This window comes from Leptonychotes weddellii, chromosome 15, assembly GCF_054177405.1.
Source record: "Leptonychotes weddellii isolate Sample4059 chromosome 15, ASM5417740v2, whole genome shotgun sequence".
In the NCBI taxonomy this organism is placed as follows: Eukaryota; Metazoa; Chordata; class Mammalia; order Carnivora; family Phocidae; genus Leptonychotes; species Leptonychotes weddellii.
The window spans coordinates 23,469,492-23,482,000 of NC_138383.1; the positions used below are offsets into that span (position 1 = coordinate 23,469,492).

Sequence of the window (12,509 nt, forward strand, 5' to 3'; positions counted from 1 at the left end):
GTGAGTGCTTTTGAGTCTTCCAACTACTTACATACACATTTTCTCATTTGATTCTCAGAACCCTTTAAGTAGAGCTAACCATAACCACTCAGGAGACACAACAAATATCCTTGGTTTATTTAATTTTGTTATGGACGGAGTATCTGTGCCCCACTGAAATTCCTATGATGAAATCTTAACGCCCCCTTATTAGGAGGTGGGGCCTATGGGAGGGAATTAGGTCACAACGGTGGAGCCCTTATAAAAGTGACCCCAGGGGCGCCTGGTTGGCTCAGTCGTTAAGCGTCTTCCTTTGGCTCGGGTCATGATCCCTCGGTCCTGGGATCGAGCCCTACATCGGGCTCCCTGCTCAGCGGGAAGCCTGCTTCTCCCTCTCCCACTCCCCCTGCTTCTGTTCCCTCTCTCGCTGTCTCTCTGTCAAATAAATAAATAAAATCTTAAAAAAAAAAAAAAGTGACCCCAGAGGCTCTCTTCCTCTTTCCATGTGAGAACACAAGAAGTCGACAGTCTGTAACCAGGGAGAGGGTCTCCACAGGACCCCAATCATGCGGGCACCCTAACCTCAGACTCTCAGTCTCCAGAAGGAGGAGAAATAAAATTCTGTTGTTTCTAAGCCACCTAGTCTATGGGTCTTTATTATAGCAACCCAAAAGGACTAACAAATTTCATCTTTTCCTTATTTGTATTTTTGACTTGGATCAAAAAATCTACTCATTGTACTTTTCTTGCTAAACACTGATTTATGACTGGGGCGCCTGCGTGGCTCAGTCGTTAAGCGTCTGCCTTCGGCTCAGGTCATGATATCAGGGTCCTGGGATTGAGCCCCGCGTCCGGCTCTCTGCTCAGCAGGAAGTCTGCTTCTCCCTCTCCCACTCCCCCTGCTTGTGTTCCCTCTCTCGCTGTGTCTCTCTCTGTCAAATAAATAAATAATATCTTTAAAAAAAAAAAAAACACTGATTTATGGCTAAATCCATCTTAATTAAGGACAGAAAGTTATAATCCATATGGCTCTCTTCTAAACATCAATTTTTTTAAGATTTTATTTATTTATTTATTTGAGAGAATGACAGAGAGACAGAGAGAGAAAGAGAGCACAGCAGGGTGAGGGGCGGAGGAAGAAGCAGCTCCCGGGACTCTGGGATCATGACCTGAGCCGAAGGCAGACGCTTAACCAACTGAGCCACCCAGGAGCCCGTTAGATCAAATCTTACCTTCATGAACATGAGAGGCTCCTTAAATGCCTACTCATTCTTATTTGACTATTGATTAAATTTGTGGAACAAAAATGGCACAAGTTGATCATTTTGATATATGGAAACTTAATCTAATAGTGGTATTTCTGCTAAAAGAATAGAATTGATTCTGGGGCACCTGGGTGGTACAGTCAGTTGAGCGTCCAACTTTTGGTTTCAGCTTAGGTCATGATCTCAGGGTCGTGAGATCAAGTCCCACATCGGGCTCAGTGCTCAGTGCAGAGTCGGCTTGGGTTTCTCTTTCCCTCTCCCTCCGCCCTCACCCCCAACCCCCCACTTGCTCTCTTTAAAATAAACTTTAAAATGTTTTGTTTTGGGGGCGCCTGGGTGGCTCAGTTGGTTGAGCGACTGCCTTCGGCTCAGGTCATGATCCTGGAGTCCCTGGATCGAGTCCCGCATTGGGCTCCCTGCTCGGCGAGGAGCCTGCTTCTCCCTCTAACCCTCCCCCCTCTCATGTACTCTCTTTCTCTCATTCTCACTCTCTCAAATAAATAAATAAAATCTTTAAAAAAAAAAAAAGTTTTGTTTTGTTTTTTTAAAGATTTTATTTATTTATTTGACAGAGAGAGACACAGTGAGAGAGGGAACACAAGCAGGGGGAGTAGGAGATCCCAGGCGCCCACGGTCAATGTTTTTTAAAAAATGGATATAAGAGATTCTAATATGTCACTGAGAGTAGTATTTACTGAATGAGAACTGTATGTCCAACAGTACATAATACAGGAATACAAAATATCAGAAGGAATTTATCCCAGAAAAAAATATACCTGCATGTAATAGCCAGAAATACAAGAAAATATAATACAGCCCACTAAGCTCTGTATGCGACCTATAACATAAGGAAAGGAAAAATCAGTATGAGGTGAGGCTGGACCAGATGAAACCTTGTGGAAGACACAGGACTCAAGCTGGGGAAGGCAGACATTAAGTTAAGAAACAGAACAGGGGGACGCCTGGGTGGCTCAGTCAGTTAAGTGTCTGCCTTCGGCTCAGGTCATGACCCCAGGGTCCTGGGATCGAGCCCGGCATCAGGCTCCCTGCTCAGCGGGGAGCCTGCTTCTCCCTCTCCCTCTGCTCCCCCTGCTTGTGCGCTCTCTCTCTCATAAACAAACAAACAAGGTATCATAGGTAAGGGGAAGAACAGGAACAGAGAAATAAGCATGCTTACTAGCTTACCCCTGAACTCTTACCTAAAGAAGCAGACATGACTGCTACCCTTCTACCCCCAACCACAGCTGACTGGGCTAGAAGCAAGTTCCTGAATCACAGGCAGTCAATCTATTAGCAGATCAGCAACCACAGAGTGTCATGGTACACAAAAATCTTCACAAACAGGAATGATGGCAATTAACCAGATCAGCGTTTGTCTTATGAATTAGGACTGGGAATCACGGTGGTGGTGGGTGTCATAAAAGGCATATAGGAAGAGCACACAGGGGCCACAAAGAAATTAATATTATGAGCAAGAAGAAACTATAAAATAGAACAGTAGTCACCAACCAGGGACAATTCTGCCCCTGGGGGGACATTTTAACTGTCACAACCAGGGGGCCACCATAGCCATAGACATCCTGTAGAACTTAAAGCAAACAAGTTGAACACAGAACTCAAATCCTCTCCTCTGCTGAATTCTCAGAGACTGAACTCTATTGTTTTTCTTCTTATCCTCAGTCACCTCTTTCCCCATAGACTCTTGTCCCCAAGGTTCTATTTCCCACCTACCTCTAGGTGGTCTCATTCATCTCATTTACTCCCACGGACCACCCATCTCCTATCACGTCTAAATTAGTGCCTTTACTCTAAGCCACACCGCACTTCTAACTGCTTGTAGACATGAATGCACCTCTTCCCACACTCCTCCTCCTCCTCCACCTCCTCCTCCCCCCTCATACTAGGACAAGTCCACTCTTCTGGCTGCTCAAACCTAGAGCCTGAGAATGTCACTGCTTCTCTCCCATCCCAATTTTCTAAGCAGCTCTGACATAAATCACAAACCTCATTGCCTATCTCTCCCGTATTCCCATTACCACTGTCCTTAGCGATGGCCCCATTGCAATGACCTCAAGGCTCCCTGCACCTGTTGCCCCCCCTAAAAGCTGTCATGCAAATTATCTACTTCCAACCCTAAAATTTAGATATTATCATGATTCTCCTCTACTTAAAAACCTTGATGTTTTCTCTTTCCACTCAATGTAATGTCCACACTCTTCAACACAGCGTAAAAGACCTCTACAAGCTGTCCCCCTCCTGCTTCCTTTTGTCGCCTAAGCCTTCCGGAGTCATCCCATCTGCACTCCATTCAGAATCCAAACCTGAATCCTCTTCCCTCCATACCCTTCCTTTCCACTACCTGCAACACCTTTTTCTGAATCCTACCTGGCCCTCCAATGCTTAGCTCGAGTGCCAATACGTACAAAAATACTTTTCCAGGTGACCATTACAACAGTCTTCACCCAATCCTTACACTGTTAAGAGACACCGTATCTCAACAGCAGACATCATGATGACTTGTCTGTAAAGAGCCACATGGCTCCATCTGTCCTCACCATGGGATCATGAACTATGAGAAAGTGGTGACACACTGTCATTCTTCTATCTCACAATCCCTAAATGGTCAATGTTTTCTGTTGTTTTTTTTTTTAAGATTTTATTTACTTGCGAGAGAGAGAATGAGAAACAGAGAGCATGAGAGGGAGGAGGGTCAGAGGGAGAAGCAGACTCCCTGCTGAGCAGGGAGCCCGATGTGGGACTCGATCCCGGGACTCCGGGATCATGACCTGAGCCAAAGGCAGTCGCTTAACCAACTGAGCCACCCAGGCGCCCACAGTCAATGTTTTTATAAATGAGAAAACCAAGGCAGAAACATATCATTGAATAAAACAGGTTTTTCTGGCACTGTAAAAACATACGTGTCCTAAAGATTCTCGAGATGAACTAAAATGAAACCCATTTCGTATGTCCAATGAGAGTGTTAAAATTAAAGGACTATTAACTCCAGGCCCTAAATACTAATGAATTTCATATTTTTCTATAGCCCTGAATTATCCAGTATTTTCTGAATATAAAAATCAAAATATCTGGGGGACGGCAGTGTGGAAAGAACACGGAACTGGGAACCAGACAGCCTGAGTTCCAGACCCAGCTCTGCCAATAATCAGTTTAATGAGTAACAACCAATAAACAAAACTTAAATTACCCAACTCTTAGACCTCAGTTTCCTTATCAATAAAGTGACTGGACTGAACCAGCGCAATTCAACACACCTTCCTGTGATGATGGAAATGCTCTGTATCTGCACTGTCCACTACAGGAGCCACTAGATACATGCGGTTACTCAACACTTAAAATGTGGCGAGCGTCACTAAGGAACAGATTTTTATTTTAAGTGATTTAAATTTAACTTGCCACATGTGGCTAGTGGCTACTGTGATGGACATGCGGGATTAGACTAAGACGCCATCCAGATACAAACAAAGGAGGGAACAGACACAGGACAATAAAGATGAAAATAAACGAATACTAAAAATATCCTACAGCACAAAGATGGAAGAGACACTTGTTTATCAACTTTAAGTTCCAGAAGACTAGCTCCCATATTTTCCAAACCCAGAGAGGTGACTGAAATCACAGAAATCCTGAAGCAAAGTCTTAAGCTAAGGGCTTAAAACCCAAATTTAAGTAGAAGAAATAGCAATCCAAGGTACATTTAGAGATTTAAAGAGATAAAAGATAAAGCTATGTAAAAGCTGAAACACAGAATTGTTGAAGCAGATTTTCCAAAGGGATTATATACATGGCACAAAAGGATTCATACTCAAGACAAACTGGACTATAAATTTTCTTTGCTTCTTGTAAGTTTCTTAATTTACAAAACTCCTAGTAAACTGTACCTTTACATATTTAAAAACACAAACGCAGGGAGGTGTACCTTCAAAACAGGCGGTAGAGGGGTTAAGAGCTCGGGCTTTGCCGCCAGACTATTTGGGCTGTAACTGCTGGCTCTCCCTTACTCTCTCTGCAACCTTAACCAAGTTACTTAACCCACAGTGCCTCAGCTCCCCGACCTGTGAAGTGGAGATAATAGTACCTATGTTGTGAAGTAGGAAATGAGAATACTTTATATATGAAAAATATATATACACATCCACAGACATATATAGTCAATATACACAAACATTATGTACATATATAGTAATATAAAAAAAACGACAGTCCTTGGCACATGGTAAATGCTGGGGAAAAATCTGCTGCTAAATCTGTTTATTATAATTATTATTCAAAGTTTGAAACTACTTAGATGGGAACCAAAATAAAAAGGCAGTTTTATTTTTATTTTTTTTTAAAGATTTTGAGAGCGAAAGAGAAAGTGCACACGAGTGGGGGGAGGGGCAGAGGGAGAAAGAGAAGCAGACTCCCCACAGAGCAGGGAGCTTGATGCGGGGCCACCCAGGTGCCCAAAAAAGGCAACTTTAACTTGTGTATTTATAAGATGCTGATGCAGACTAGAGTCAACAAATCTCTAATCACCTGATAGAACTTTGATTTGCAAATACAAAAATAGGTATTTCTATGGCATTGACCTAAAATTCTCAAAATGCAAAGGCCCCAAGGTGGTTTGCAGCTTGCATCCCTAGTAAAGGCAGGAGCCTAAGGCTGGTGATCTGGGCCATGGCTGCAGAATGAGATATTCCCAACTTGCCCCCTGTAAGCAGAGAAAATAAAACAATAAAACAAAATAGAGGAGATTCTCCAAGTCACCTTATGAGGTCATCTGAATTTGGCGAGCTACCTTCTGAGGTCCTAAGGGCCTCTGCATTCACAAAGGGCTGTGACACACAAGAGAGAATATGCCATGCCTCAACTCTTTTCCATTCTTCAATATACAGTGCTTTGTACCTAGTGGACCTTCACACGTCTCTTTCTTTTTTAACTGACTGACTTCTAGACCAGCTAGGAAGTCACAAAACAAGACACCCTACCGTACTACACAAGATGCAGCAAAGGTACGACCTAACTACAGATTCCACCCAGTGGAGTGAGAGAGAACTGCACCTGAAAAAGTGAGACTGCAGGGTTCCAGACCCTACTTCGTCAGTGATTTCAGTGGTCTCTTACAGGACACTCATGAGCATCAGTCCCTGTCTACAGAATGAAGGGTAGTCCAGAGATTTCCCAAGTACATTCTAACACTGATGTTGCAGGAATTAATATGAAAGCTTTCTAGACATACATAGCAATCCTTACATTAACAAATGCCATAAAAAAACAATAACATAGAGTGCCTGGGTGGCTCAGTCAATTAGGTGTCTGCCTTCGGCTCAGGTCATGATCCCAGGGTCCGGGGATCGAGCCCTGCCATCAGTCTCCCGGCTGAGTGAGGAGTCTGCTTCTCCCTCTGCCTCTCCCCCTGCTCATGCTCTCTCTCAAATAAATAAATAAAAATCTTAAAACAACAATGCAAACAAATAGAGCTCTCTATTCACAACACAGTTTCCCTACTGCCCTATCAGAGCAAAACTGCAAACAAAGCATCTACCCTATGTCAGGACACTGAATGAGAAGAATTAACAGATACAAAACAGATGAGTTTTTCGATCAAAGGCGTCAATTCCTAACAGCAGAGGCTGAGAGAGAGGGGGCTCTCACAGCAGTACTAGGAGGGCAGTGAGGGCAGCGGGAGGAGGAGCGGGGAGAGCCGGAAGAAAGGTGAAGAAGGGGAGAGGAAGGGAGCCAGCCAGTGCAGTTCAGCTCTCCACCACCAGTAACTCTTCCCTACCTCCCTGATAACCTCAAAAATTCCTCTAACAAGGTTAAGGCCTTTCTCTACAGGTATAACAATAAAAACCTAATAATGGTCTTTGACCAAGCACATCCGAATCCGAATTCCATTACACTGAGGACAATTAAAATCAAATGAGTTTAAACTAGTATTAGATTCTTTCTTGTTTGGGTCCTTCAAAGGGCCCAATGAATAAAATAATAAAAGTGATTCAAAAAAGAGAGGAAAGGATCAGAAAAAGACTAACTTCACAAATTTAAGTGAAGGCCATTTTTCGGCAATTTTGCTTAAAATTACTTAACATTAGTTTCAAACCAGTCCTCATTTTAAAGGAGCTTTACTCCCAGAAGTTCTGCTAACCATGGACGGCTGCCATAGTGCACACACTGCGCAAATGCTGGGCTCACGCTGAGACATCCCTCCCTACAGGTCTGTAGTAGGTGTGGTGACCAGGGAGAACACAGGACATGGAGGGGCCTTTGTCAAGGCCTTTATTTTGACCTGGTCTCCAAGCTCCACAACCTGATCCTACTTTCCTCTCCGTCCATGCCCCAAAGGTAGCAGGTGACCAATTTTCAAATGGTGGTGGGATGTTTACAAGGACTTGCCCCAATTTTAACCTTGAAGGAGGGAGTGAAGAAAGAGTGGGGAATATGCTGTGCTTCCAGATGGCAAGACCCACTTCACCTCTCACCCAGGGAGATTTGACTGAAGTTGTGGCTAGTCTAAGAAAGTCATAAAAATCCACTGTTGGAAGCTCTGAAGTTACAGGTGCTGACGAGTGGTTTGGTAGGTAAGATAATTCAGAAATCCAGGTAAGTTTCCAATGCTTCCTTGACCCATGCATCTTTAGAATCAAGTAGGAGAATACAGCCATCTTTTCCCCAGTGTAATAACCATTTCTTTCCAGTGATAACACAATGACATGTTCTAAATAATATTTTCACAAAGTTTCTACAATATTAACAAGCAGTATTTCGGGCGCCTGGGTGGCTCAGACGGTTAAGCGTCTGCCTTCGGCTCAGGTCATGATCCCAGGATCCTGGGATTGAGTCCCGCATCGGGCTCCCTGCTCCTTGGGAGCCTGCTTCTCCCTCTGCTTCTCTCTCTCTCTCTCTGTCTCTCATGAATAAATAAATAAAATCTTAAAAAAAAAAAAAAGGTAGTATTTCTAAGGAACCTATGTTTCATTTATACCACTAGCCAAACAAAGAAAAAACTGCTTAAATATCTTTAAAACTTAAACCCAAGGTTTAACTTATTCTGTTTCCCTGTCAATGGCAAGAAGCCAAAACAGCAATAAGAAAACTTGATGTGATCAAATGAATATTTCGACTATAAGAAAAAATACAGTGATATAAAGCAGTCCAGTATTTCTTTGTCAAAGCGCTCATAAGCCACCATTAACATTATTAAACATTGCATTAAGATAATAAAACGCAAAAGACCTGGATGTACTGATTCTCTATTACTGAACAGTTTATAAACAGAATTACTTAAGCACTATCTAGTATATTCAATTCTTTTTTTTTTTAATTTTATTTATTTGTGTATTTTAGAAAGAAAGTGAGAGAGCACGAGCAAGAAGAGCAGACGTAGAAGGAGAGAGAGAATCTTAAGCGGGCTCCACGCCTAGCACAGAGCCCGATGTGGGGCTCGATCTCATGACCCTGAGATCATGACCTGAGCCAAAATCAAGAGTCGGACGCTTAACCGACTAAGCCACCCAGGTGCCCCTAGTATATTTGATTCTTCAGTATTTTCTCATTAGCACATGATTAAGGTTACAAGAACCTCTTTACTTACCCACAAGCCACATACTGTCCATTCCTAGATGTGGCAATACTTAATCCATATAAACTGCCTTCATCAACGAATCTGTTAAGGCACTTTCTAGAGTTCACATCCCAAACATAAACTTCCCCATCGCCTGAAAGGAAGAGCCAAAAAAGGGTTGGTTAATTTTGTTTTAAATGTGAAAGCCAAGTGAACTGACCATTCTTAGCCTCTCTTTATTTTTTTCATTTTTTATTTTTAAAGATTTTATTTATTTGAGAGAGAGAATGAGAGAGAGCATGAGAGGGGGGAGGGTCAGAGGGAGAAGCAGACTCCCTGCTGACCAGGAAGCCCGATGTGGGACTCGATCCTAGGACTCCAGGATCATGACATGAGCCAAAGACAGTCACTTAACCAACTGAGTCACCCAGGCGCCCCTTAGCCTCTCTTTAATACTAGAAGGGACTACAAACAAAAACTCACTATAAATGTCCTAGGTCTAGAAAACTGGCCTAAAAATATTTCTGGTATACATTCCCACGTATAGAAAACTGCATCCTCATGAGTAGTTAACAAACAGTATCTTTAAGTTTAGAGTGGAAACACAAACTCTTGGCTTGAGTTGAGCTTTCAGAAGAAACTTCTACATTTCACTCAGATGAATTGGAGTAAAAATTTGAAAAAACAAAAAACAAAATATCCATCATAGTAGGTTCCAACCTCCATCAACAGGCACTAGAGCACCTATATGTGAGGCCAGGATATTTACATACCAAATTGATGATGATGGTCATGATGGAGGAAGTAGAGAATGAAGGGATCCAGACCACAAGGGAGTTATAATTTAAGACACATATAACTTTTTTTTTTTAAGATTTTATTTATTTATTTGACAGAGAGAGAGACACTGAGAGAGAGCGAACATAAGCAGGGGGAGTGGGAGAGGGAGAAGCAGGCTTCCCATGTAGCAGGGAGCCCGATGCGGGGCTTGATCCCAGAACCCTGGGATCATGACCTGAGCCGAAGGCAGACGCTTAACAACTGAGCCACTCAGGTGCCCCGAAGACACATATAACTTTTTCTATTACCAAGTCATTTAAACTATAATAAATGCCAACTGTGAGGGGCCCCTGGGTGGCATAGTCGGTTGAGCCTCCGACTATTGATTTCGGCTCTTCTTCTCCTATGCTTTTAGGACCTTTGTTATGGAAAATAAGACCTCCACAGTAATAACCAAATCTGTAAATATTTTACATCTGCATCCAATTCATATACCAAATTTTAGTATCTCTGACCCTCCATCTCTTTTCTCCTACTCTGACCCTCCCAGGATCCAAAGGCCATTTCATTAGGACATCGCTCTGAACCAGTTAAGTGTCTGACTCTTGGTTTTGGCTCAGGTCATGATCTCAGGGTCCTGGGATCAAGCCCCATGTCAGGCTCCCTGCTCAGCAGGGAGTCTGCTTCCCCTCTTTCTCTCTCCCTCTGCCCCTCCCCCCAATCCATGCACTCTCTAAAATATATAAATAAATAATACAATTTTTTAATCCAGTTATAAAATAAGTCATGGAGACAATGTACAATATGGTGAGCACAGCTAGTAATACAGTAGTGCACATCTGAAAGTTGCTAAGAGAGTAGATCTTAAAAGTTCTCATCACAAGAAACTGTAACTATGTGTAGTGATGGATGATAACTAGACTTATTGTGGTGATCATTTTGTAATATATACAAATATGGAATCATTATGTTGTACACCTAATATGTTATATGTCAATTAGACCTCAAAACAAAACAAAAAAAACCTAATGCTGTATTATCAAGTGCTGCTAGCTGAGGTATAGCAAAAATCCGGCTAAAGAAGAGCCCCACAGAGACTGGAGAATAGTACTCACAGGCAGAACCACTCTGATGCCTCCCAATACCAAGCATCATGAGCTACACTGAGATTATGATGGCCCAAAGATCCTATAGGAAAGGGACTAAGAGCCCAAGAAGGCACAGGACAATCAGAAAGGCAGAAGAGCAGAAAAGTGCCAGATTAGAGACTGTCAACGGTGATAGCTGGTCAACCACACCACAGGAATGTCAGAGGGTGAAACCTGAATTGTTTTCAGTCAATGATGAAGAACATTTAAAACATCATCCAAGTGAAAAGGTACTGCTAAAAGAAAAAGGTGATGATTCCAAGTAGTTTTCAAAAGAAAGTCTGAGAATGAATCACCTTTTAAATAAGCATTTTCTTCCCATATTTTCCCCAAACATGGTAACATGGTTAAATGGTTACTACTTACTAGTTAGTAAATGTTAAACGGTAAGTATTACTAGTTAGTAAATATTTATAGTTTTTATAAATATTAATAATAATAATAAATAATAAATATTTACTAAATAGTTAATAACTATTACTAGTTAATAAATAAGAAGGAAAATGGCAATAACAAAACCTAAAAATAAAAATGACTTTCTAACACAAAAAAGTCTAAAATCAAACATTGTCTTTGGTTAAATCTGAAATGTAAACACATCCAAAGCTTTTTTTTTTTTTTTAAAGATTTTATTTATTTATTTGACAGAAACCGACACAGCCAGAGAGGGAACACAAGCAGGGGGAGTGGGAGAGGGAGAAGCAGGCTTCCCGCTGATCAGGGAGCCCAATGCGAGGCTCGATCCCAGGACCCCGGGGATCCTGGGGACACTTAACGACTGAGCCACCCAGGTGCCCCCACATCCAAAGCTTTTAAAAAGCTTTAGATGATCATGTCATTAACCTACCTGAAGAGGCGTATACTTTCTTACTATCTGAAGAGAACGTGGATGCTGCAACCCTTCCATTAATTTTCATGCTACCAATCAGTTCTTTAGTCTGAAAGTATAACAAATATTACTTATCAAATTGTTAGGAGGTGCATGAAGAATCACACTGGGAATAAAAACAATCTAGTTCTACTCAACTTTGTCCCTATACTCAAGTTCTCCCCAGGTCCCACTGTGCCCCTCTGCTTACGAGGCGGATGTCAGGACACCTTGAGTTATGGTTCAAGACTATCCCTACACTAATGTCTTGTCCTAAAAAAACAAGCAACCACTAATAATGGTTCACCTTCATTGACAGCAAATGAAGATATCCAGCAACACCATTTATCAGCAAGAAGGACCCATCTGGAGACACTTCAAAGCTCCTCACTATCTTCTCTTTCAAACCTGAGAGAGGAGACAAATCAATAAGGATTAATATAATTTTCAATAATAACGTAATCAACACAATTGAGAATTTCTTTTAAAATATCTAAGTGCCTCAAACTAAACCAAAAGTAGGCTCAGATTCTGAATTAAGTCTGACCCCATGCATCACTGAGTATGACCCAAATATAAGGTCATTACCAAGTGCTTCCTTTTCTTCTCTGTCTTGGTTAACATTCACCATCTGAACTGCAGCCAGAGATTCAGCTCTCCAAAGAGTAAACATATCAACTAATTTTCCAAACGTAAACGGTGACATCTGTAATCAACTAAAAGGATAAATTACACTTCTTTGTCACAAAGTTCATTACCGGGAGGAAAATACACGGCCATCAGAAACAGCTAAAACACAGAAACATGTAGAAACTAGTTGCTGGGGATGCCTGGGTGGTTCAGTCAGTTAAGCGTCTGCCTTTGGCTCAGGTCATGATCCCAGAGTCCTGGGATCAAGTTTCACA

At 41.9% G+C, this 12,509-nt stretch overlaps 1 protein-coding gene across 1 annotated transcript in view; it reads right to left on the reverse strand.

The window, feature by feature from the left end:
• The window catches only part of LOC102735980 (UTP18 small subunit processome component), a 13,582-nt gene extending 1,540 nt beyond the window's left edge, over nt 1-12,042 (reverse strand). Inside the window, exons 1-3 of the mRNA XM_081805237.1 lie at nt 11,912-12,042; nt 11,584-11,674; nt 8,839-8,962 (exon numbers count right to left, since the gene is read on the reverse strand). Of these exons, the coding sequence (XP_081661363.1) occupies nt 8,839-8,962; nt 11,584-11,674; nt 11,912-11,917 (221 nt within the window). The 5' untranslated portion in view covers nt 11,918-12,042. The remainder of the gene's footprint in view (nt 1-8,838; nt 8,963-11,583; nt 11,675-11,911) is intronic.
• Nucleotides 12,043-12,509: the final 467 nt, after the last annotated feature.